Source organism: Pocillopora damicornis, chromosome 1 (assembly GCF_964200805.1).
Source record: "Pocillopora damicornis chromosome 1, jaPocDami1.2, whole genome shotgun sequence".
NCBI classification, from domain to species: Eukaryota; Metazoa; Cnidaria; class Anthozoa; order Scleractinia; family Pocilloporidae; genus Pocillopora; species Pocillopora damicornis.
The window spans coordinates 27,198,765-27,225,603 of record NC_142670.1 but is presented as its reverse complement, the minus strand read 5'-3'; the positions used below and the strand labels follow the sequence as shown (position 1 = coordinate 27,225,603).

The following is a 26,839-nucleotide window of genomic DNA, read 5'->3' as shown; positions in this document are numbered from 1 at the left end:
TTTTTCGACCTCTGAAGGTGGAAATTCCCTCTGCCCCTGGTCGCTAGCAGCTAGGAATTTTCCCTTTTTCCGTGGTATGCGTATGGCATACCATGGTGAAAACCCAGCTGTGTTTCTTTTTCATTGCATGGACAAATTGCAAAGCTAGTCAATAGGAATACGTAAAATCTTATCGATTTTCATCTTATGTAAACATTGGCGGCTGGATTGATCAGAAGCGGACGAAAATAATTTTCTTACAAAAGAAAACCTATGGAAATCATTTCCGCATATCTATAATTTCACTCAGTCAAAAAAACTACCGGTCATATTAAGTACGTTCTGAGGTATTTTTGTTCCGAGGCAGAAAACTTATCAGATACAAGCTGGAGAAAACCGTGTGAACAAAGATTATTGCGTTACAATGCAAAGATATATTGAGGATTGGAGAATGGTGGAGTTTGGATTGTGCAGGCGAGGAAAGATTTGGATTCCAGCAGCTAAATTTAACGAATTCTGCAAGCGTAAATTCGATAAACGCAGGTTACTATTTTTTGCTGTTTTTGTCGGCTGTATATAGGTTAATTATTCTGCGGGGTTGGATGGTTACCATAATTGTGAATCTCTTTGTGATATTCCGGAACCTTGGCTTTTGAAATAAGAGCAACCTTGCTTTGCAGTAAGACCTGTATCTACAAGTTCACAGCTATGTTTCATCATGCACGGGTTGGCCATGATTCTTTGATTAGATAAAGGAGACAGTTGAATTTATTTGTCATGCTGTGGTGTTTTAATCGATTTCTTTCTTACCACAAACTTAACTACAAATCTCTAGGAAATAATTTAGGTGCAGTCCTTAACTTAAGTACAGTTTTTCAGTTGTATTAAAGTGTATACGGCCTGTTTTCGTACTTATTGACGTTTTCGATAAACAAATCACGGCTCAAAGGAGAGAAGTCTGTCAGCGGGGATGGAAATTGTTTTTACCGAGCTGTTGCTTTTAGGAGGGATGAAACAGGCGCTGAGAAACACGAGGAGATTAGGAGGTGGAGTGGCAGTTTGTTTCAGAAAAAGGTTTTTTAGCTGCGACTCTTCGCTATTTTCAAATACAAAAACAGTCACAGTTTCTTCAACACTAAAATTTTCTACAGTGGTTTCTTCGGCTGATCTAAATGACTAATCATGGTACACTGTAACTGCACAATTTCTTTCAATGCTACACTTAGTAGCTCCCAAGCATCCAACGGAATCACCTTTAGGCGTCTTACTATACTCACGTCTATTTAAATTGAGCCGCGGCTTAATTCTTTAAATTGAACATACGATTGTTTTGAGATTAAGGTGTGCAAAGAAACCTTCGATTTTTTCCTTTGCATTGTGGCTTGTTTAACTTGATAAATTAGGAAAATGAACTGACCGCTGAAGCGCTTGGGGAAGATAAGTAATATTTTCCTTTATTGTTTTTTTAGAGGGCACGGTAACGAATCTTGCAATCTGATTGGTTCTTTACCCGGTCAGTATTTTCCTATCTCTGCCCACGGGCCACGGTAACGCTTTCGTGAGTCGCCGAGTACATCCCAACTCTCGTTGTCATTTTTCATAAATATACCTCGTTTTCCGGCTGGGCAGTATTTTTAAGCAAACACGTCGGTCACTACCTCAAGCCGATAAATAACTTATGAATCCTCTCTTTTCTCTCTATCAAATCACTTTGGTTGACAGAAAAATATTGGTTTCAGAATGAATTTGTATAAACAATAGTGTCATTACGTTGGTTGACAAGCGGCCTAAAAACCTTCTGCAATTAATTTTAATCGTTCACAAAAAGTACCCAGAAAGTTGGAACGTGAGGTATTTGGTTACAGTTAAACTGAACGATGGAACTTTCATTCATTTAATATCTGAATTTTCTCGAGCAATTTGTTCATAGTGAAAGAGCGAGCGAAGTTTTAATTTAAGTTCTACAACAAATATACGCTCCTGGTGAGTCTTTCCAATTCCGTTCAATTTGGACATTTGTACCTTAAATTGCACAACAGAAATTGAAGGAATTTTTTGAGAAAAGGCCGCATTACATTCCCTTGTGTCTCGTTGGAGTGTGCCGTTCGAATTTAGTTTTTGTGAAGGAAAGATCAGAGTTAAACACGCCATTACAGCAAACAAACGAGCAAACTCTCACAACTTCAAAATAAAAAGATTGAATTCACTCACAATTAATTTCCTCGCCGTTTACTTAATGAACAGAGGTAAATCTTCGTACATGAATGAATCGTCGATGAGAGTGAATAATACTTTCCGTTAGATCATTAACTGATTTTGAAGAAAACATTGTCGTGACAGTCCTTGCCAAACTAGTTCTGTTGGTTTTCAAATGTTCCTTCGCTTTTCTTTTTCTTGCGCGCTCTCTAATTGACAAGTGTCAGATTGTGACAGATACTTGTAAAAATAATGTTTCAAAGTTTGTTTGGAAGCCTTTTAAATCACCTTTATCGTTACGGAAATGAAAATGTTTCGCTGAGGCATCTCTCTTAAATTTGCATCACCTCTAATTTAACTACCATTTACCCACTCAAAAACTGTTCAGTTTATGGAAGATCTTGCCGTATTTACGGCCATAAATCATTCGGGTTCTTTCGGAAAGAATTTCGTCAAGTTTAAAAACAATAAATATGTTATTTACCGGCTAAGGGTCGGTCCGTATGGTGAAAAACTGTGACCTCGGTCTTGAAAATGCTGCCCTCGGCCTACGGCCTCGGGCAGTATTTTCAAGACCTCGGTCACAGTTTTTCACCATACGGACCTCCCAGCCGGCAAATAACATATATTTATGTTCTTTTTTTAGCTATGGAGGTTCCGCAAGGCGAGACAGATCGAGATCGTGAACAAGACAGCTCTTCAGGTTTGAAAACACTGAATGTGAACATTAACACTATTCCACAATGACGTCTTTCATGCTTAGAGTAGAGCTACATATTTTCAAGTTAACTTTAAAAACTGATCATGGCCTTAAATTTTGTCTGAAAGTAAAATTAGTACAACGACGAGAAGTTGGAGAAACAAGAACCTTAATCATGCTGCAAATATTGCGTGGCTTTTGGAGCTGTTAGTTAAAGTCCCAACGGAATAAATAGCGGGCTAGTCTGCCATCTTTTCGTACATACTTTCACCTCGTTTTGCTTAACGTGATGCATCATTAGCCAGTGACAGGGTTATAACCCACTCAAAACAAGGCATAAACATGTTTTAAAGCTGTTTTTTCAAACACAGCTTAAAATATTCAGTTTCTTCATGGGAGCTGCTTAAACCAATGTTTGTCGGCTTTAAATATAGCACAAATTGAATCCTATGGACAATTAAGCTTTTTGGTTCACTGTTTCTGATTTACAACAGTTAAGCCCGGTCGAAACGAAGTTTATTTTGCGACGCAAACTTTCTCTGTTACCACAAGAATATACAAAGGTATTTGTAAGACTTGGTACTTCTCTGTAATGTTGATCGGCCGGACTGAGTAAATCCGAGTTCTCGCGGCTCAGTGACCTGATACCGAAATTACATCGCGAAGATGAAGCTCAGTGCGATGTCCCTCTCTTCGATCTTAAAGAATTAAGATACGTTTCTTCTTGGAGGGGGGTGGCTGGGGAATTTTGGTATTTTTTTCGAAAAAGAGTGTTGGCCCTCCCTGGCCTTTTAATAGAAAAAACTCCTGACCCCCCACCTTAACGTGACTGACAAAAGTGCGACACTCCCCTCACTACTTCGGGGTATGTTCCATGCCGTAGTTATCTCAGAACGTTTCGCTTGTGAACGCAAAATGTTTGAATGTCAATATATCTCGATATTAAATGAGTTTGAGGTGAAACAAGAAATTGCGAACATTCACTGTGGGATATTAACGTTGTATAGCTGAAGTTTGAATATGGAAATATAAACTTTGAGACTTTGTAAGTCCTTCTCCAGGCACACAAACTCCACGAACCAATCCCGATTACACTAAACTTCCCGACTTTCACCTCCTCCACGTACGAAAACATCTACGAGTGGCCGTAAACCTGATGATTATCAGCCTTGAGCTCAAATAAAACAGATGTTTCAAAAGGGTAGGCTCAAAGTAGGGGATAAAAAGGCAATCAAAGAGTTTTCTGAAAAGTACATTGTCTCAGAAAAGCTTGTTGCAGATTATATTGAGCATCTAACTGACATTGAAATGAGAAAAGATAAGCGGCGAACAGATAATGAAAGGAAGTGTGCAGAAATAAAGAAACAGGGCTACAATGACATTGACTAGGAAGATCTCTATCACAGAAACCAGTCGCCATCCCTTAGAGTAGGTAAACTTGAACTTTATTGCATGTAAAGGAAAGAAAGATGAGAGAGTTAGGGTGGTGAGGCACATATTGGCAGTAAGATTTTGACTTCTATTGTGGAGGACAGTCAGAACAACTTTCAGCCAGCCTCTGACTCAAATTCAGAGTCTGACAGTGACTGGGTAGAGCGCATTGTTGGATCTAGTAGAAACTCGGGCAGCGGATAGTCAACAGGAGCAAGAGGCTGAAGAAACGATACCTGAGTCTAGTACGCCTTTGCACACAGAAATGGCACAAAACTTCATATTCGACTTAAAGTCACTCCGATCTTGCTTTCAAAATAAGCGCCCCTTAGCCTCAGCTTGGTACTAATAATTAGTTACCAGACTATGTCTTAAAAACAATTTGAAATTAGCCTACATCACCACTACATCAGAAATAGAAATCACTGTATGAGAGTGAAGAACTGTCATGCGATATATATATGTTATTTGCCGGCTAGGAGGTCCGTGAAAAACTGAGGTCTTGAAAATACTGCCCGAGGCCGTAGGCCGAGGGCAGCATTTTCAAGACCGAGGTCACATTTTTTCACCATAAGGACCGACCCTTAGCCGGTAAATAACATAGTTATTTTTTTGAAACTTGACGAAATCCTTTCCGAAAGAACCCGAATGATTTAGGGCTGTAAATACGGCGAGATCTTCTATAAACTGAACAGTTTTTGAGCGAGTAAATGGTGGTTAAAATAGAGATGATGCAAATTCAAGAGAGATGCCTTAGCGAAACATTTTCATTACCGTAACGATAATTTAAAAGGCTTCCAAACAAACTTTGAAACATTATTTTTACAAGTATCTGTCACAATCTGACACCTGTCAATTAGAGAGCGCGTAAGTAAAAAAAGCGTAAGAACATTTGAAAAACAACGGAACTAGTTTGGCAAGGACTTTCACGACAATGTTTTCTTCAAAAACGGTCAATGATCTAACGGAAAGTATTATTCACTCTCATCGACGATTCATTCACGTACGAAGATTTACCTCTGTTTATTAAGTGAACGGCGAGGAAAGTAATTGTGAGTAAATTCAATTTTTTTATTTTGAAGTTGTGAGAGTTTGCTCATTTGTTTGCTGCAATGGCGTGTGTAAATCTGGTCTTTCCTTCACAAAAACTAAATTCGAATGGCACACTCCAACGAGACACAAGGGGATTTAATGCGGTCTTTTCTCAAAAAATTCCTTCAGTTTCTGTTGTGCAATTTACGTTACAAATGTTCAGATAGAACGGACTTGGAAAGACTCACCGAGAGCGTATATTTGTTGTAGAACTTAAATTAAAACTTCGCTCGCTCTTTCACTGCGAACAAATTGCTTGAGCAAATTCAGGTATTAAATGAATGAAAGTTCCATCGTTCAGTTTAACTGTAACCAAATACTTCACGTTTTAACTTTCTAGGTACTTTTTGTGAACGATTAAAATTAATTGCAGACGGGTTTTAGGCCGCTTGTCAACCAACGTAATGACACTATTGTTCATACAAATTCATTCTGAAACCAATATATTTCTGTCAACCAAAGTGATTTGAGTGAGAGAAAAGAGAGGATTCATAGGTTATTCATCGGCTTGAGTTAGTGACCGACGTGTTTGCTTAAAAATACTGCCCAGCCGGAAAAACGAGATACGTTTATGAAAAATGGCAACGAAAGTTGGGATGTACTTGGCGACTCACGAAAGCGTTACCGTGGCCCGTGGGCAGAGATAGGAAAATACTGGCCGGGTAAGGAACCAATCAAATTGCAAGATTCGTTACCGTGCCCTCTAAAAAAAAAAAAATAATAAATTAACCATCGAGAATGATAAAACCTTAATCGAGAAAAAGACCGATGTAGCAATATACTGAGAATTAAATATTAACTGTTGAGAATGAGAAATTGTTGCGTGAGAAAAAGAAAGCACTATGCGAGATTATCGATTACTTTTTCTGAGCCGGTGAACAACAGCTAGTAAGCGGAATATTTCTCTCAAAATGGCGGAGCAACTTAGTGCAGAATACTTTACAAAGTTTGTTGATTCTCTAAAGAGCACCATTGAAAGGGACTTTCGTTTATCACGCATTGTTCATGTAGGATTAGAAATCTGTGCCAGGAAGCTTTAGGAATACACAACAATGTTTATCACCATATCACTGACTCAAAATTCCTCTTCAAACCTGTTTGAGCTGTTAGAATTGTCTTTAGTCGTCTTATTAAGAAAGACGTCAGATATTTTAAATGTATCATGCCTTTGTCCAAAGCAAAAAATTCCATTGGCATTCTCTGCAAGTTCAGGAGGGAGAGCGGCGTACATTATTACAAAGGAAATGATCGAGCAACTGCGTGAGACTAGTTTAAACTGGATAAGTATAGGAACATGCCTTGAAATCTCCAACCACAGGCAGCCCAAGCTCCAGCTGTGAGATGATCATCTTGCGAAATAGCAGTCATGGCGAAATTATAAGAGTTTATATGGGAATATTTACGACCGCTGTTGGGAATAAAAAAATTAAGTCAAATTCTCAATAAAAATACCTCACTTTAATTCCACAGTGCATCGCCTGTTATCTGACCGCTTTCTATGTTTTCTAGGTTTACTATACAAGAAAGGCTTGTCTAATGTTGCAAACCTAGAAATGGATAACTCGCTAAAATGGGTTCTTTTAAAAATAGCAAGCGGTCAGATAACAAGCGCTACACTTTCATGTTACAGGCAGTCTAAAATGTGGGGCTAATGCACAAATTGGCAGACATTTGGAATTGATTATGATGGTTGACTGTGATTATGACTGATATTGAAACAGAAAACAATTTCTATTGCGCCAGAGTCACACAGTCAGCTTACAGTAATTACACAATAGGATTGACCCTCTCTCTGACGATGGAAACAATGGAATTAAGCACTTTCTGAACACTGTGACGATCATTGAAAGTTTCAATATTGAATTTAACATTTATCAGCGTCTAATCAAAATTATTTTGATATTTCCTTTGATGATAATGGAAGTACTTGTACATGATCATTGTTATCCCTCCCTCACATAGGAAAGTTTAATGCAGACGCTGTGTTAATTACAACATAAAACATTGTGAAGATCAACCAGTGAATAAGACTGAAGTTATGCTGTTGCGTTCGAAGCTTGTATAATGAAATGGTAATAATTTTTTTTCAATACTTTCAAAATTGCACTGAACACTAAGAGAGGATGAAAATTTTCATGCTTCACGATTTGTCTGGAGGTATAAAATGAAATTAATGACATTTTTTAACGGCTGTCACCAGTATAATTGACCCTTAATGATAACTTCAAGTATGACTCCTGAATTTTGATGTAATCTTGATGGATGCTGTTATTTTCACTGATTTATCATCGAACCATTTTCACTTTTGTAGATGCATTTATTTGGTGGTGAAAGTAGTCCACTGAAATCAATGTAGCATTTCGTGCAATTTAAAATTCAGGCATTGATCTCCTAGAAGACACGTAATGGTAGTAAAAGCGACATGTCGCCTTTTACCCCGAGTTTTCGCATTCCAAGGGGCTGACAATTAAAATCTTGTTATGTTATGACCACTTACACTTACTACTTAAAGTCTTAGCGATATTAGAGATCAGCTGATAAAATTTTAATTTAGAGTTTGTAGTCATGAAACTTGCATATTTTATATCCCTCTCGAAAGGCTTTCTAACTTGTAACCAAACTAACTGCCAGTGACAACTGTAATGACATTTGAATAGATATAAATTTGTGACCTAATTCTTTTTTCTTTCGGAAAGTTTAGAAAATGCCATCAACAGTAACTTGTATTCTGTGTTAAAAAAAAAGCCTTATATCAGTAATGTGAAAATGTTATGCATAACATAAAAAATTGTAAAAACTAAGAAGCAAATTTCAAAGTATTCATTTCAAAGCATTCTGAGTGTTCATTTCAAATTGCTCACATCTTCCATACTCAACAATACCACAAAACAGGCTTGCTCCTCTTTCATTACATTAGTGAACTCCTCAAGCAGTGCTGGGTATGATTCATATGTAGATGGAAGTTCTAGCAATGGTCTACATGTTCTGGCAAAAGGACGTCAATGCTACTCTTCAAGGATATCAAAGTGCACATCTATGTTGTGTACGTACAGTGATCACATCCCTACCAGTGCAGATCCAGAGAAATATGGGTAAAGATTTGCAATTCAGTGACTCTATAAACCGTTTCAGTTGTTCAAAGGATGTCAGTTCTGCTTCAGTTGGTTCTTCAGCTCTGAATAACTTGTTAATTAATTTGGCGGCTTGCTTTAGTCTCGAGGGACTGAAAGTTTCCCTTAGAGCATAATATCTTGAGAATTGGACTCCACCAGTTGATCTCTAAGAGTGATTAGTGACCATTTTCTCCTATCAGAATCCCCTCTAAAACAAACATTAAGATCATGAGAATAAGGAAATGATAACGAACTAAAGAGGCTCTTGGTTGTTAAACAAATTCTCTTTGTCAGCACCATAGGATATGCATAGAGAACAGTACGAAAAAAAAGTATGCTGATGTTAGGATGCAAAGGGTTAAAACACTTGAATAATATAAAAATCCCAAGACATCTTCATCATTAGGTTTAAAATCATCGCCAAGGCACTTGTCCAATGCCTCTCTATCTTCTGTAGTTACAAATTGGCTAAGTCTTCATATCAACGTCTCTGAAGTGATCACTTCATCCCCATAAAGATACAAGGCCACAAAAAGATCTAACAAATTTACTAGGCAGTAATTGGCCCATAGGTAACCATATAGCAGAACCTAGGCAATGGCTTCCCACTATAGTTTCTTCATGTCATGCTCAATAAATGGGACTTTTTAATTGTTTCCAATCATCAGTGATGTGAAGCACTTTTGCCAAAGGCATGCTAAAACATTTAGAAGAACCTTGTTGCCTTCTCCCTTCTCTTCTCTACCAGCAGTGGCTATGTTTAGGTTATGGTGCTTCTAGGAATAAAGAAGGAGGGGGGAACAAAACATTTGTTAACACTTATCCTCAAACTGCGATGGGTGATTTTTTAATAAATTGTTTCACTTCAATATCAATCTCCTATGTAGAAAGCTTAAGGGCCGATGATAAGGCATCACCCAAAGGCTGGTTTTCTTTTACAACGGAGTCGGAGTCGGAGTCGGAGTCGGAGTCGGAGTCGGAGTCGGAGTCGGAGTCGGAGTCGGAGTCGGAGTCGACTCCGATATTCAGTTTTCTCTCGAAAAGAAGTGCTCTTACCACTTCGACTCCGTCATTCGTGAAAACCAGCCTCAAACAAATGGAGAAAAGGATATCCCGAAACGATTATTTATTTTTTTCCATAGTTTAGTAATAAACTGTGGGCAAGGACCGGAAGAGCATTTGCAATAAAATTCATCCAAGGTCAAACTTAGTGTAATCCATCGAGCAACATCTACATTTCGTTAGTTTCCAATCACTTTGGCCATTTGTTAAATAAAAATATTATTTACATTCAATTGTACGGATATTTGAATAAGAAAAAAAAGTGGAAAGCTAAATGCAAAAGAGAATCTCTATGAAGAAAAGAACTTTTTTTGTATTTATGATTGCTAGATTATTTCTCTTTTCTTCTCACGAACGCCATTTTTTCCTTTTTCATATTGGAGGGCAGGCGAAAATTTGAAAAATACACAAAAGTTGAAACCCAACGACAAAGCTGGAAGGGAAGAGACTTACAGAAATCTTGGCATCGTCAATCAAAATTCAAGCGATTTTCATGAGGCCATTGAGTACCATGAGCGTCATCTACAAGTTGCAAAACAAGTGGGAGACAAAGCTGAAGAAAAACGGGCTTATGGAAATCTTGGCAATGCCTATCAGATGTTAGGCAATTTTCATAAGGCTATCAGTTACCACGAGCGTCATCTACAAATTGCAAAAGAAGTGGGAGACAAAACTGGAGAAGGACGGGCTTATGGAAATCTTGGCAATGCCTATCGGAAGTTAGGCGATTTTCATAAGGCTATCAGTTACCACGAGCGTCATCTACAAATTGCAAAAGAAGTGGGAGACAAAGCTGGAGAAGGACGGGCTTATGGAAATCTTGGCAATGCCTATTGCAAGTTAGGCGATTTTCATAAGGCTATCAGTTACCACAAGCGTCATCTACAAATTGCAAAAGAAGTGGGAGACAAAGCTGGAGAAGGAGGGGCTTATGGAAATCTTGGCAATGCCTATTGCAAGTTAGGCGATTTTCATAAGGCTATCAGTTACCACGAGCGTCATCTACAAATTGCAAAAGAAGTGGGAGACAAAGCTGGAGAAGGACAGGCTTATGGAAATCTTGGCAATGCCTATGATAGCTTAGGCGATTTTCATAAGGCTATCAGTTACCACGAGCGTCATCTACAAATTGCAAAAGAAGTGGGAGACAAAGCTGGAGAAGGAGGGGCTTATGGAAATCTTGGCAATGCCTATGATAGCTTAGGCGATTTTCATAAGGCTATCAGTTACCACGAGCGTCATCTGCAAATTGCAAAAGAAGTGGGAGACAAAGCTGGAGAAGGACGGGCTTATGGAAATCTTGGCAATGCCTATTGCAAGTTAGGCGATTTTCATAAGGCTATCAGTTACCACGAGCGTGATGTGCAAATTGCAAAAGAAGTGGGAGACAAAGCTGGAGAAGGACAGGCTTATGGAAATCTTGGCAATGTCTATTGCAAGTTAGGCGATTTTCATAAGGCTATCAGTTACCACGAGCGTCATCTACAAATTGCAAAAGAAGTGGGAGACAAAGCTGGAGAAGGACAGGCTTATGGAAGTCTTGGCAATGCCTATCGTAGCTTAGGCGATTTTCATAAGGCTATCAGTTACCACGAGCGTCATCTACAAATTGCAAAAGAAGTGGGAGACAAAGCTGGAGAAGGACAGGCTTATGGAAGTCTTGGCAATGCCTATGATAGCTTAGGCGATTTTCATAAGGCTATCAGTTACCACGAGCGTCATCTACAAATTGCAAAAGAAGTGGGAGACAAAGCTGGAGAAGGAGGGGCTTATGGAAATCTTGGCAATGCCTATGATAGCTTAGGCGATTTTCATAAGGCTATCAGTTACCACGAGCGTCATCTACAAATTGCAAAAGAAGTGGGAGACAAAGCTGGAGAAGGACAGGCTTATGGAAATCTTGGCAATGCCTATGATAGCTTAGGCGATTTTCATAAGGCTATCAGTTACCACGAGCGTGATCTACAAATTGCAAAAGAAGTGGGAGACAAAGCTGGAGAAGGAGGGGCTTATGGAAATCTTGGCAATGCTTATTGCAAGTTAGGCGATTTTCATAAGGCTATCAGTTATTACGAGCGTCATCTACAAATTGCAAAAGAAGTGGGAGACAAAGCTGGAGAAGGACAGGCTTATGGAAATCTTGGCAATGCCTATCATAGCATAGGCGATTTTCATAAGGCTATCAGTTACAACGAGCGTCGTCTACAAATTGCAAAAGAAGTGGGAGACAAAGCTGGAGAAGGAGGGGCTTATGGAAATCTTGGCAATGCCTATCGCAAGTTAGGCGATTTTCATAAGGCTATCAGTTACCACGAGCGTGATCTACAAATTGCAAAAGAAGTGGGAGACAAAGCTGGAGAAGGACGGGCCTATGGAAATCTTGGCAATGCCTATGATAGCTTAGGCGATTTTCATAAGGCTATCAGTTACCACGAGCGTCATCTACAAATTGCAAAAGAAGTGGGAGACAAAGCTGGAGAAGGAGGGGCTTATGGAAATCTTGGCAATGCCTATGATAGCTTAGGCGATTTTCATAAGGCTATCAGTTACCACGAGCGTCATCTACAAATTGCAAAAGAAGTGGGAGACAAAGCTGGAGAAGGAGGGGCTTATGGAAATCTTGGCAATGCCTATTGCAAGTTAGGCGATTTTCATAAGGCTATCAGTTACCACGAGCGTGATCTACAAATTGCAAAAGAAGTGGGAGACAAAGCTGGAGAAGGAGGGGCTTATGGAAATCTTGGCAATGCCTATTGCAAGTTAGGCGATTTTCATAAGGCTATCAGTTACCACGAGCGTGATCTACAAATTGCAAAAGAAGTGGGAGACAAAGCTGGAGAAGGACGGGCTTATAGAAATCTTGGCAATGCCTATGATAGCTTGGGCGATTTTCATAAGGCTATCAGTTACCACGAGCGTCATCTGCAAAAAGCAAAAGAAGTGGGCGATAAAGCTGGAGAGAGACGGGCTTATGGAAGTCTTGGCAATGCCTTTCATAGCCTAGGCAACTTTCCTAAGGCAGTCGAGTACCGTGAGCGTCATCTACAAATTGCAAAAGAAGTGGGGGACATGGTTGGAGAAGGAGAGTCATACGGTAATCTTATCTTATACTCTTAATCAATGCATATCCGAGCTTTCGCGATTTTCATGACTCCAGCCTAAAATTGTCCTGGCAAAATCAAAGGACAAAAGTTTATTTGAGTGTTACATCTACATTATAAATTTCAAAGTTGAAAATTCTCTTACCGCTCGACCTAGTCTGCCAAAGGATTCCACCTCCAATTTCTAGGATTTTTCAAAGCCGTTTTAAAATTTTAGAATCCCAGAGTTTTGCGACAAAAGAGAATTTTTGCCTCTGTAGTAACCTGATTTCAGTTCAGCTACACGCTGTTCGTAGCTTTTGCGATAATAAATCGACAAGTTTATCACGGTCTTGCTTATTTAATTAATTTTGTCCAGATTTTACTTGGGACAAATTTGTCGGCGATGTGTCTCACGATTTGTCGGCCTTGGCCAAAATTTGTCAAAATTTAGTGATGACGAAAAAATCGTTTTAAATGAACAACTTTTTTTGTTAGTGCGGAAAGACCCCATGTTGAACAATTTTGGTTGAACAGATATTGGGAATTAAGTGGTAGTAAATGTCCGTTATATTGTATACTGAAACCAAACACCTCAAAATAATAATTTCCCCAGCCAAAGAGGAGGATGAGGTACCTTATTACACCGGCAGGAAAGATTTGGCAGATATAGAAGATGCAACAGTAGACACTGAAGACAATGAAAAGACTTTGATCAAAAGGTATGGGTTTTTCTGCAATGACTCAGTTTTTTGCCTTTCCCATGTTTTTTTCTCATGGATGCACAGACCATTGTAAAGAGCAGGGTTGGAGTTGCTAGGAGGTGTTAACTAATGGCAACTTTTGACAAAGTGCTCTGACTAAAGAACAACCCTCCGGACCTCTTTATAAATGACAGTTACTTTCTTTTATTTTCTTTTATTTTAAATCTTTAGTTAATAAAGTTCATGCTTAATAACTGTAATGCTATTAAAAATTTATTACATTCGTGCTCAAATCACTGGTGATCCTTGCAATCTGATTGGTTCTCATTGGCACGATTTATTGATAAAATGCACTATTTTTTGCTCTAAAGTGCATCGATTTCCCAGCTAATGAGAAAGCTCCACGGAAGTACAGCAACAAATTAGATTTAACCGATTGTTTTAGGAAATCAATCAAATTGCAGAAAAAAAGAAAGACAACTTTTATAACATTTTACACACCAGCTCAGTACTGGATAAATAACATACATGTATTTGTACCGGTTTTAAAAAAATCTTTATTCATTTAGCAACTGAATTTGGAAATTTAAAATAAATGTAATGAAGTGGTAATTGAACTTTTGCCATGCACTTTTGGTCTGAAATCATACTGGTGATTTCAAGTCTAATGCTGCTGCACAACCCTTCTGATTCAGATGTCACGCGTATGATTTCAGAACAAAGTTTACTCCACCCAGTTCAATTACCATGTTCTACAGGTATTCAACATTTTTTTTCAGTGTTTCCATCAATAAAGGGGTACTTAATTATTATCAAAAATGATAGTGAATCATTTAAATAAATGTTTTGATTTATGATTATAACTTGAGGCTATTTGAGTCAAGGAAAAGCAAACTAATGGAAAAGAAAAGAAAAATAAAGAAAAATAACATTTATTAGATCTAGTTTTGAAATTAAGTGTCAATATCTAAATGAGTTTTTCAAACTGCCAGTTTGCCACTTGCATTTTAAATACCTTTGTCATTGCTTACTCCACTTGGGAAATATATCTTAAAATGCTAGATAATTAATTTCCTTTGTATTTCAGAGGAAAAATCGGAGGTAAGGAAGACTCATGGCACCTGAGGGAAGCTGGTGCCTCTATCAAACTTTGCAGTGGAGCTGTACAACAACCTGTGCCATTTGCATGTAGATGCTTATTGTGGAACCCCAGGACCCTCTCCCCCTCCACTGCCAGTGATGAGATATTGGTTAGCAGTGTTATTGAAATATCTCATGATGGCCCACCAGATCTGGATTACAAGAAAAGTTTTGAAGGAATAATTTTTACTGTATCTTTGATGCACAATGCCCCATATTTGGAGGGGTATGAGGTGGTTATCAAGCAACTAACTGACAAAGAGAACAATGAATGGAAGGAATTAAAGACACACAATACTTGGCATGGATCAGGTAACGTTATGTTTTTATTAAATACAGCTGTGAATAACTTAATAATAAGTTAATGAATGATCATGATATTCCTAGGTTCCCTTTTTCACTGGCATCAATGTCAGCATTTGAGAAATGTGCAGCTCCCCCTCTCCTAACCCAAAATTAAACCCAACTGGTAACCCGAACTTATCAGTTGACTTAAGGGAGAAGGAGTAGGTGTGCAATGACTTAGATGCGGACATCTATCCCTGCAATGCATGACCTGCTGCACTCATAATGTCAAAGTAGACTTCTTGCTTCTTCATAGGCATTTCAAATCCAACTTTAGAACTTTTTTTTCGTTTACCCTTTAGGTGTATCCAAGCAGTACGTGTAATTATTGCACAAATGTTACATGAAGTCTCCAATGGATTTTAATCACTATAATATAAATTTTCCTCAATAACCATGTTGTTGCAAATTAGACTTTATTCTTTGAAGCATAAATATCGTAATGACATCTGTTGGGGGTAACTTTATTGTTTGAAGACTTCAAAACACAGCTGAAGGATGCATTTCCAATCATTTATTTTTATATGCAGAAACTTCAACAGTTCCCAAGTGGCTTTTCCCATTTGCACAAGCTGTTTGTACAAAATCAGCAGTTTCTTCATTTGCTGCAGTCTGGCGTCCTAAGTCTTTCACCTTTTCAAGAGGTACTGCAGGAGGCCCGGAATTGACCTGTATTGTGCCTGACCTTCCTGATGTCAGTGTCCAAACTCCTCAGAGTTGTGTTCCTGTTTATCAAGATTTCTGTGTGACAATCAAGGTGCATGGAACTATAAAATTATATACATGCATGAGTCCTGAAACTTTTTCATTTTCCAGTTTTGAAAGTCATAGGATTGGCGTGAGGGGATTGTCAAAAGCAAGGAGATAAAACAAAGGTGTTGCAATAGTAAAACCTGTACCCTCAGTTACTTGCCATACACTCCATGAACTTGGCGGCAATATTCATGGAAAGAGAGATATTAATTAACAACTTTAAGCTAAAATAGAGGACAGTTGGGCTTGTGCTTGCATGTGTGTGAAGATACATGTGACAAAGTTATAATCAGCAGTTTTGGTAACTTCGAATTATTTGTGGTACTACTGTCCCCATGTGTACTCATGGATCCTGGGCATTCCCTTTTTAAAACTAAGTTTTGGAAAACTCATTCTAAGCAACAAACAGACTTTTGCTTCGATATAAATGTCAAATTGAAATCATTCCTGTCAGGTAAATTAGTTTTATTGGTTTGTAATTAATGCAATTAGTGGATGAAGTTATGCATGATATCATGATGAATTAGCAAAACCAAGGTCTGAGTTATCTACGTAAACCGAAGACAACACAGACATAAGATTTGGTGAGTTATGACATCATGCAAAAACCAAATTAAATTATTGTTTTATTATACATCTTTTAAACAAATTACGAAAGAAGACATCTCTTCAAATTCGCAAAAGTTTAAGAATACTTCACAGACAGTCAGGGCTTGGAAACTAGGCAGAGGTTGAACTCGACATGATAACTGCAATATCTGCGGTAGATATTGGGTTATATGTAAACTTCACTCTTTACTGTATATTGATTGAGTGCTCTTGACCAATCAGACTTTTTATATTAAGTCCGGTGTATACATTTTTTCATAATAATGCTTATATTACTACATAAAACTTTGAAAGGACATTTACATTGTGTACTATAACTTTAGATAATTTCAAAATTTCATCCTGAAAGTCACTTTCCACAATGTAAAGCAAATTATCTTTATGCTGGGAGTGGTTAAACATGCCCAACAACTTGTTTTGCTTTTAAATCCAGGTACAAGAATTCCCAAGCAGTGAGCTAAAAGGAGAGGGAGGACTTGTCGGTCCAGTTATTTACATTTCAGGCTCTCAAAATGTTAGTCCCATCGCGCCTGTAACAATAAGGATTCCTCTCACCTTCCGTAAAGAAAAACAAGAGTTGGCAGAGTTACGTCCCGGTGAACTGAGGATATTACAATGTGAAGCACATGACTGGAAAGACATTACAGATAAATTAGATGAACCGCCACGTCTTGTAGATGGGAAAGTGCAATTTAAAGTTAGGCATTTCTCTGGGTAAGTATTTCTCGTCGGCTTTATTTGAAAAATAATACGGATGACGTAGAGGAAATTCAAACGTATTTTAGTGTACAGTCATACATACATGGATTTCTTTTAGTTAACTATAGATTCAATAATTGAAATGACCACTCGAGTACGTATATACTCAAGATTACTGTGCAATGGCTGATAATCGTTTCCATTGGATTGCTTGGGCTGTGTTTGATTTTTCCTTTTCTTTTTCGATAGATTCCGTCCAATCAAGTTGATGAGATCACTTTTACAATCTACTTCGGGCTTCACTGAGTTTGTAGGAAAAATTTGCTATAGGTCTAGGCCTCAGCATGCCCGGTTTTTTACGTGCTTGTGTGAGACCGGTGTTCGTGGACGTTTTAAACTCAAACTTTTTTGCTATCCTCAAAGACTGTATTATGATGTAATACGGAATATATCGGAATGTGTCGTACCCTACAAAGACGAAGGCTGCTCTTCTAAACCAGTCTGTGGAGAGGATAAAATTTTGGTGTCTCTTTCCGAGGCTATCATACCCCAGGGCACAGATCAGAAAAATGCCCTGCAGTTTGTGAAGTATAATATAATACAATTTATTTCTGGCCCATCAAGTACATATGATTTAATTGAATACTTCTAGGTTACGTCATGCTAGTTTTACATAGAAATGATTTATTCCTTCCATTGTAAAATTGTACATTGTTCAACTGTCAGTGAACCAATTTTTCGCCATGGCTTTTCTAGGTTTCTTATCAATCAATAGGGCCATGGAGATATACATGTTGGTTTTGTTTCGGCTTTATTGTCTTCAAATGCTCGTTTTCTCATATTCAGTAGGGCTCTCATTAAATGTGCTGTTATTTTCGGTTGTAAGAAAAGATTTCAAAACGTGTGCTTTTCTAGACGAAGACTCGGCTGGTGTACGTTAGGTTTGCCTCATTTAAATTCATTTCATTTTTAACAGATTCCACGAGAACAAAGTTTATTACACAGGTGGTGAAGTTTGCTTAGGAAGTGAGAGTGTTCCAGGAGTGAAGTTTTGCGACCAAAATCAGGAACTTTTGTGCAACATTATCATGGTATTAGCGTCTCAAGTAGGTGACATCTTACGGTTTGTGGATTTGCTAATTAAATGCACTTTTAGCCCAGAGCTAATAAAGTACTGATGCCAACCTTACTACAGTAGATGATAATTAATTAAAAGGATTAGCAATGCTTTAACCACAGGCAGCCCAAGCTCCAGTTGTGAGATGATCATCTTGCGAAATAAGAGTCATGGCGAAAATTTTAGTTTATATTGGAATAATTACGACCGCTCTTAGGAAGTAAAAATACAGTCAAATTCTCAATAAAAATATCTCACCTTACTTCCAAAGTGCATTGCCTGTGGTCAGACCGCTTACTAAGATGAAAAGAAGCCATTTTAGCAAGTTCTCCATTTTTAGGTTTCTTTCTCCTAGGAGTAGTAAAGCTAGTTTCCGAGTAAGATAATGAGGTCATTTAAGGCGGCACGAAACTTATTAAGGACGAATCACTAGAAACAAAACCTTGAGGAACGTCGAATAGGTAAAGAAATGTCCTGCCCACAGAAAACAGTACATGAACATGGAGGACCTTGCAAATTTTTTATTTTGATTTTGTGATTACTTTACTTTTCAGTTGCTTTGCAGTCCCTTTCTATGCCTCTGCCTTTTTTCTTAATTATTTTTCCTTTTTCTTATTAATTAGTAAATTTCTTTATTTCCTCATTTCTATTCACCTCATACGCACCCGTAATATTGCAAATTTTCCTCCTCCATTAAGGTTTCTGTTCCTGTAACCTCTGACTTTGAAGAAGGAAGTGGTAAGTTGTTGTTTTTGTTGTAGGTTTTGTTGTTGTTCGAATAAATACAATTTACTTGACTAGTAATCTTGTTCTAAAATATGTTGTTCGAATAAATACAATTACTTAAGACCAGTCATCTTGTTCGAAAATATGTAAATTCAGAAATGTAGGCTCTATGGGTTTTTAAAATGTAGCTTTTAGTGACAAAGCACGTGTCCTCAACGGAAAGTCATAATAACCTGCCTTACTTCATGTGTTAATAAATCGGGCCGTGCCCCCTCTCGCGCTCAAAAGTGATGGCTTATTGTCTCTGTTATGTATCAGTAAACTCAATGCAGACCACGGTGCGTGCGTCCCTCCTTGCAGGGAATTTGATGCTGAAAACGAATAAAGCATAAAACGGCTTGGGAAAGACAGAAAGAAGTGTAATTCTCTAGAAATTATTCCGTTGGCTCTATGGTTAAAATGATGGAGTAACTCTGACAGTGATGAATCGTTTGCACCCGCTATTGCTTTGCAAAGAAATCTTGAATCGAATATTTTTCCATATAACGGCCCCCTTCGTCAAATTCGTCAATGCTCATTGAGAAATCGACAAAACTTACTACTTTAATTTGTGAACGCTGGGTCATACTCGAATGATCACAGTCCAGCATCACCACATCAACGTTTCCGAACCATCAGCGCCATAAAAATTGCATTAGTTCTCAAGTCAGCCATCTCATTAACCCCATTATTCTGCAGGTATTTCCTCCCAAAGTGTGAAACATTCAATCGTAAAGCGTCCAAATTCAAGATCATCATCGTGCAGCCCTGTTGCATCCACTAGGAAGAGGACACGCCAATCTGCAGGTAGTACTGAGATTAAAAATGTCGCGATGGATTTTCCTTTTTAATTGTATTTTATTCAAGTTTGCATGTTGTTGTTACGCGTTTATCCATGGTAAAATTTGTTTATGCAGAAAGTCTGGCATTATATTTATCAGACATCCTCTTTACCGACTTATAATGTGAGGAGAATAAAATATAGTGAATTAAAAGTGGGCTCTATCATTAATCCAACACCCGTGTATCTTGAACAACCATAACCTATTACGGCTGGAGACTATAGCTAGGAGACGTTAATGACCTCCATTTTCAAGATGCTTGACGGGCCATACGCATTATAAGAGGTCAGAAATAGATAATGAGTCTGGAAAACTTTCTAAGCGGTTTTTTTTTATGTATGGGTTGGGAAAATGGTTCCCCTGCCGCTGCAAATGTCTTCTCGCTCAGACTTGACAATCTCTAGGGCAGACGACTCGGTATTGAATGATACCAAAAAAAGAGAAGTCGCCTTTCGCCACAACTGTTCGCTATTCGCCAAAGCCTTGAAGCACCCCTTGTCTAATTTTTATTCTCCCTCCGTTGTTATCCTCAGGTATCTATGTGGTTAAAGACGGTGAACCATCAGATGAGGAGTTGGAATATCTGTCCAGGGAACTTGCAGGAAAATGGAAGACATTAGGAAGACGTCTGAGATTCAACGAAGCTGCAATAGATGACTTTGATCAAGCCAATAAGAAGCTGAAAGAGAAGGCTTATAAAATGTTAATGGCTTGGAAACAAAAAGCAGGCTCCGAAGCCACTTACAAAGTTTTGTACGATACCTTGTGTCACAAATTGGTGGAATGTAAACATCTAGCAGAGCAGTATTGTTGCGATAAGACTGAAATGCCTCTCCTTAGTCATATACTATAGAGACTGACTCGTTTCTTTATTACGTCAAATATCTTTGTGAGTACTCTAAAGAGCGTCTGTGTCGAGCATTCGCACTTAGTAAGTCGTTCGTTTTCCTTGCGATTCTAGATAGGGGAAAGATTATTTCTAAAAAGAACATATTTACTTGTATTTCTGCACTCAAGGGCCGCTAGCTAAAGAATACTAAGGTCGGAATTCACTCAGACGTCCAGAACAACAGAGCTAAATAACGTATGCGCATGCGCTACGCTTTGACGCAGAAAACGAGTTTTGAGTCGTTTGCACGTTCGATGTGCTATGCTATAGATTCTAGCCGTTTTTTCCTTGCTCCTTTTTTTTACAGAATAACTTCCAGAATAACTTCCAAAAACTTTGTACACCCCCTAGATATTTTCAAAATTTAATTTTCTTCTTAAAAACACTGGAAATAGGAAAATGCCTTCAACGACAACAAAATGCCTTGGTTTTAAATGCCAGCCCGATTTTCCGCCGCAAAATTCGAGCGCTTGAGCCCGTGTTATTGACCTTATAACTGATGTAGCATTTCGTTATTTAGCTCAGTCGTCCATATAACTGTGACGTAGTATTTTTTGTTAAGCTCTATCGTCCAGAGCAAGTGAAGTACATTACTACCCTCAAGCATCTCATCTCATACTTCACAGCTTGACATTAGAATGCATTTTCTCCTTACCGTTCTCTGTGCATTTCCAAAGGAACAGACAAAGAGAATTGGTTTAACAGTTAAGAGCTTCTTAAGTTAGAGATCAGTTACTATATTCTCGTGTTCTTAATTTTTGATTTAGGTTGACACTATGAGAAAAAATTAGATGCTAGACACTCTTTGAGTTGAATTAATCGTTTGTAGTTAGCTTGAATTAACAGCATAATTTTGTAAACAGTGAGATTCCCCTTGTCTCAGTGTGGTGGATAAGTATAAAACTTGTAACGGCCTTAGAATAAAATTTGTAGATGGTGAGCTACCTATTTGTTCTTAAAAAGTGTGAAAGTTCAGCAAAAATTAAATGCAAAATGTCTCTTTCTCAGGCTTAACTCCCATGATTCTTTGTGGTTTGTTGTGGTTTCGCCCCATTGAAAGTCAACAACAAGTTCACCCCTGCAACAACGAGTCGTCCCCATCAAATATAATATAGATTTATATTGCCAACCCTAAAAGCGGAGTTCCAGTCAGTTTTTTTTCCAGCCCTTCAACTTCTAAAAATTCCCATGCACTGGCTCTCGAAGAGTTAACGAGATGTGGAACGGAAGGACGATATTCTCACAACTTGCAAAGTGATCAACATATCAACATGCGTGCTTTAGCGGTATTTTCAAGCAGCTGAAGACTTTCTTTGACATTCCTTATGGTTTGAACGGATTGTCCAGAATATAGAATGTTTTCTTCCTTAGATGTCTTTATCGGTTGAAATGATATTCTATTGCCCGTGTTTGTTAATTTTGGTTTAGACAGAATGAAACGACGTTAAACGACTTCGAGTTAAGATCTAGATATCACCAGTCCATTGAAGGGCTTACAAGCGGGATCAGTAGTCAATGAAACAATGTGCCAGAATCGTACTTAGCATCTCATACCTTCTCCTGATGTCGCCATTTGTGACTGTTTACTTCAACGATTTTTCTCCAACCTGTCCAACTCCTCTGATAAGCATGAAAAAAAGTCACATTTCAACTCGTGTCGATGTTTAAATTCTCCTCTTTCAACTGCTCTGGCTGCAAAAACCTATGCTGTAATTGCATATCAATGTACATGTCTTTAAACCAACTGTGCTCTATCCTGGCAACTCTAGCCACTGAAATTCTAAATTTGTCTACCGTCTGGTTCTTACGCCGCGAAAGTTAGATTTCAACGCAGACAGGCCAGAACTAGAATATCTTTGTGCATTACAGAAACTCATCCAAACATCAATCAAGTTTTACATTTAGTTTTAAAGTTGAGTCGATTTTGTTATTGACCCATGAAAGAGATTCAAAAGTCTTGTATGGTAGCCTCTATGAATTTCAGTCCTGGAAACTGGAGTTGTGGCAACATCACGGTTACCATGAAACACAACAATACAAATTTATTAATCTGAAAAAGTATTCATTTGACCATCTATTAACACTTTCACTGGTTCATTCTGACAAAATTTTAACAAAAGAGGTTTTAAAAGGCTTGGGTATTTGTTAAAATTGGCCAACTTAATGCAAAAACTCAGGATATACATTGAATGCACACTTTTTTAAACATTTTTTCATTAATGCAGTTACCTGCTGGCAAAACATTATAATATATTTCAACCCAACCATTTTCTCGTAAACATCATTATAAAATAATTATGCAGGTACCCTGGCTAAATAAAAAAATTGCTAGTGTATACAGCATGTCTTAAATGCCACCTTCAGACTAAGCGAACGGCATCAAGAAAGGTGTAGAAGGGAACAGGGTCGCTTATTTCTGTCATTCATTTGCTTCTCACACCTGTTGCGGACTAGTTCATGAGGCTGGGCTGCCAAGGCGAGGGACTGAGGATTTTAGCAAGCCATTAGATTTAAGGGAAATATTAATGAGGAAAGTGACTTTTTTGGAGCCTGGAAAATATCATTGTGTAAAGCCATACAGGTACTAGCAAACTCATTCTTATAAACTAGTATGAGGAAGGATACAATATTTTACTTCATAGATTTGATGCATGGGCTGTGCACAAAATTTTAATCGGGTTACTAGAACTAAAATCCTCAAGCAATGATAAAACGTAGCCGGGCTAACACTGAAGTCGCCTCAAGCGCTAAAGTCGTTGTTTTCAAATGTCAGCTTTTTTTTGCGAATACAAGAACGTGTATAGTATAAAGACCAATATCTTAGACAATGGCTCCGAGAAGCCGAATTAAATACAAAGATAATAGGGTTAGCTGCAAAAATGATTGAGATCGTTGGAAAATGGTTGCAGCAAGGATGCGTTTTTTCCAGAAATAGAAGGAAAGGGCGGAGTTTGCCTTAGATGGCCAATACTGAGACGGGCTTAGTAACAACAGATATCAATGTCGCGATTTTGTGACGGGTCGTTCATAAATTCAACAATCGGGCAAACGAAGTCAGGATGAAAAGTTTTTTGCCACAGAAGCATTTCACACCAAGTTTGCCGCAATTGTGGCAATTATTCGATGGACCATGCCTTTAGAAAAAGTTTTCCATCTGCCACAACCTTGTTTCAGTTTTGTTTCAGTTTTGCCTCAAGACAGGCGAAATCCTGCTGTGAGCAGAATAAATTTCGCAACTAATTGACAACTGACAAAACTTAAAAAAATCAACCGTTCATAATATTTTCTGTCCTTGAGTTTCCTATGTTTTGGTTTTTGCAGAATTTTGTAAGCGCGTTTAAGAAAGTTATAAGGTCTGTTTGTTTAATTGTTTCCTGGTACGTATCACAAAGACAAGTGATTCCCAACTTCCGGTTGTAGCCCAATTCATTTCCGCTTTGTTCCAGGATACATTGTGCACTGTTAAAGATGGCGGACGAAGGAAAATGAAAATTTACCCGAAACAATTAGCTCATAGGGAAAAGATTACAGAAGAATCTCAGGCTTAGCGAAGTCTCTTGCTGATTGCAAAATAGAAGTAAGATTTTAGTCGACTCATCGTGTTCACTACGCACAAGTATAGGTACGTTTAAACAAAGTCAGCTTCAAGATTGTCCAAGACTTAGGGGTTGTAGCTAGGGTTGTTCCAGTTTATGCTTACATTTCTTTTTCCGAGCATTGCTCGTATTAATCTTTATCGTGACAAATTACTCAACAGGAAAGTCATTTTGAACCTAGAATGAAAAAATGACATCTAAGGCACGTGAGGTTTGGTTTGTTTCTTTATAACCCTTTTAAACCCGCAAGATCTGATTGTTAAATCTCCCCTCTAGCTGCTACACATTATCTTGTAAATTAGTTGTAAGAATTTGTTGTTAAATCCGCATAACTTTTCCCTGATAAGTTTTAGGATTCTTGTTACCTGTTTGCTGGATAATGTGAGGATATTATCAGGAGAAGTTTCATGTTAATCACTTCTGGAAGTTAAATGGCTAATTAAGCTTATATAATGTGAAGGATTTACATACGTTTTTCTCCATGGAAAATAGCAGTTACGTGTAGTTGCTGCTTAAAATGAATTCTTCAGGACAAATTTATCTTCAGGTTTTTTTATTTATTGTTTTTCTTGTTTTGCTTTATTTTGTTTCAATTTACCCTTCAGCATAATGCAACTTGTGGTTAAATTAATTAAGTGCAGAATGGATTCTTTGGCTCACCACTGAAATGAAACAAAAAAAGTTTAGTCAAAGTCATATTTTATTTTTGATGACAACTTATTAAATGGTCACAGTGTGATAAAGGAGTGAAAAGAGTAACACTAAAGAGTAGTCACATGTCAGCTGTTAAAGCACTATGGTGGTGTGATCTCTGGGAAGATTTGTTTGCCGCTGCACTTTAGGATTACAGAGAGTAACTTAACTGTTTAATATGTGTCTTCTTCAGAAATTTTGCCCCCTTATGTGACTTAATTAAAAGAAAGAAGGAAACTTTTAAGAAATGAATGAAATATTGCTTTCTTGCTGCCAAAAATGACATTGACATAATTTATTTTAAATTCATATAGTTTTTTCTTTCCATTGCATTTTTATTAAGGTATTTTGTTTTCAAGTCTGTTACTTTCATAAATTTTTTTTTTAATTAAAAAGATTTAGCCATTCATAAGATTAATTTTTTCTTTCCTAAGTTTCCCATATTTTAGGCTTTGCAGAATTTTGTAAGAGTTTTTTTAACCCTTAAACTTCCAGAGGTGATTAATATGCAACTTCTCCATATAATAAATATACATTTTCCAGCAAACAGGTAATGAGAATACGCAGACTTATCATGTCAAAGTTGTCATCTTGATCTAACACTGACTCCTTGTCCCTAATTTACCAGGAAAATGTAACAGCAAGAGAGGAGAACTAACAATCAGATCTTGGAAGTAAAAGGGTGAAGAAAGCTTTATGGTCAGTTTGTTTGTTTATCTGTTACTTTTTTTTGCTCAAGTTACTTATTTTGTATAAGTTCTTTACTGTAAATTTTATTAATTCTGATTTATTTATCATTTTTCTCATTCACTTTAAATCGTTCCCTATTGTCTCTAACCAGCTGTTTCTCCCTGGATCTGGTACAACATTTGTTAGTGTCTTTTGCTCTCCTTTATTTTGTTTTCTATATCTAAAGTAAGTTATCATTTGTAATTTATTTTAGCAACTGCTTAAATTGTTCACCTTCCTTTGATTCTTCAGTTTTTTTTTTTTATTTTGTGTGGAAGTATATTACAGAGAATGTTTTTGTTTGGACTGTTAAAAGTATTTTTGGCCTTTATGAGCAGTCCTGTGAGACTGTGATCCCCACAAACCACCAGATTTGCATCTTTTTTTCTCTTTTATTTATCTTTTTTGAACTAATGATGCTGTTGTTTTGTTCAGCTTATCAACATTTGCTGAGCAAGTCTCCAACATCTTGCAGTTCCTTTCTATAATTTTCCCCTTCACCTGCATACCTGCTTCTTGATATATACTGATGATAAGATATTACCCTATAAATCTGTCTTGAAGAGATGTCTAATTTTGGTTGCCTGAAATTCTGATTTTTTTCACTCAGTATATAATGGATATTATTTTTTATGTTTATTATCCTTCAAATATTTTTCAGCACACAAGAAAAATGTTAATGAACCGACTACTGTTTATGGTGTGTCAGTGTTCTCTGAAATGATTTTGTGAACAAAAGAAACATTTTCCTCCTATAGCAACACTCTTCATCTTGAATCAAATCTATAAACACAGAGTTTTCCATTTTAGATGTAAGGTTTGAAAATTGGGGAATATCACTTGAGGTATATTCTTGCATATCCCCCAGTTTTAGCTGGGGGATATTCTGTCATGTGATGGGCTTAGACCAATTGCCCACAAGCAAATAATTGTATTTGTTGGATTATAATGGAATTTACTGATCATGAGTAGTTTTTTGTAAAAGTAAGGTAGCTGATGTATTGTAAATGTAATGTGTGGTTTTGTAATAAATATTTTAAAATATGAAAAAGAAGGAAAAAAAAAAGAGAAAAAGAAAGAAACCAACTTTAGCCACAGCACTGCAAAATACAAGACACCAAATTGCCATTTTTGTCTTTGATTGGTTGATTATAGTATTTTAGCCTATCACAGACAGGGTCATGGAAAAGCTTGGAAATATTAGATTGTTTTTAGGCTCAATCAATGTTATAAATAGCACTTTGTATGACAAGTAAAAAGATCATTATAGTGTTCAAATCTGTCCCAAATTGTCTCCTCTTAACC

General features: G+C 37.5%; 3 protein-coding genes across 4 annotated transcripts in view; all 3 read left to right on the top strand.

The window, feature by feature from the left end:
• The window catches only part of LOC149053037 (nuclear protein localization protein 4 homolog), a 281,781-nt gene that overhangs the window by 134,154 nt on the left and 120,788 nt on the right, over positions 1–26,839 (top strand). Inside the window, exon 3 of one of the 2 annotated variants that reach the window (XM_089213653.1) lies at positions 25,434–25,504. The exons of the other annotated variant lie outside the window; for it this stretch is intronic. The gene's annotated coding sequence lies outside the window, so the exon portion shown is untranslated. The remainder of the gene's footprint in view (positions 1–25,433; positions 25,505–26,839) is intronic. 2 annotated transcript variants of the gene reach the window in all.
• On the top strand, positions 2,826–14,283 carry LOC149053043 (uncharacterized). Its single transcript, XM_089213128.1, has 3 exons — positions 2,826–2,878; positions 9,962–12,667; positions 13,270–14,283. Exons 2-3 carry the CDS (start codon positions 10,171–10,173, stop codon positions 13,449–13,451), a joined length of 2,679 nt encoding a protein of 892 aa, XP_089069254.1. The 5' UTR covers positions 2,826–2,878; positions 9,962–10,170; the 3' UTR covers positions 13,452–14,283.
• Positions 14,105–21,539, top strand: LOC149053042 (uncharacterized). The gene is made up of 10 exons (XM_089182259.1): positions 14,105–14,115; positions 14,445–14,809; positions 15,145–15,157; positions 15,485–15,599; positions 16,638–16,918; positions 17,153–17,491; positions 17,880–18,026; positions 18,694–18,758; positions 19,485–19,592; positions 20,161–21,539. Exons 1-10 carry the CDS (start codon positions 14,105–14,107, stop codon positions 20,478–20,480), a joined length of 1,764 nt encoding a protein of 587 aa, XP_089038385.1. The 3' UTR covers positions 20,481–21,539.

What these genes read in the sequence shown, in the direction of transcription:
- LOC149053043 (XM_089213128.1), top strand. Translation starts at nt 10,171, where the DNA reads ATGTTAGGCAATTTTCATAAGGCTATCAGTTACCACGAGCGTCATCTA. An exon ending in TGGAGAAGGAGAGTCATACG is followed by an intron (nt 12,668 to 13,269) that starts GTAATCTTATCT and finishes TAATTTCCCCAG; the next exon opens with CCAAAGAGGAGGATGAGGTA.
- LOC149053042 (XM_089182259.1), top strand. An exon ending in AAAGTTAGGCATTTCTCTGG is followed by an intron (nt 16,919 to 17,152) that starts GTAAGTATTTCT and finishes CTTTTTCGATAG; the next exon opens with ATTCCGTCCAATCAAGTTGA. An exon ending in TGACTTTGAAGAAGGAAGTG is followed by an intron (nt 18,759 to 19,484) that starts GTAAGTTGTTGT and finishes ATTATTCTGCAG; the next exon opens with GTATTTCCTCCCAAAGTGTG.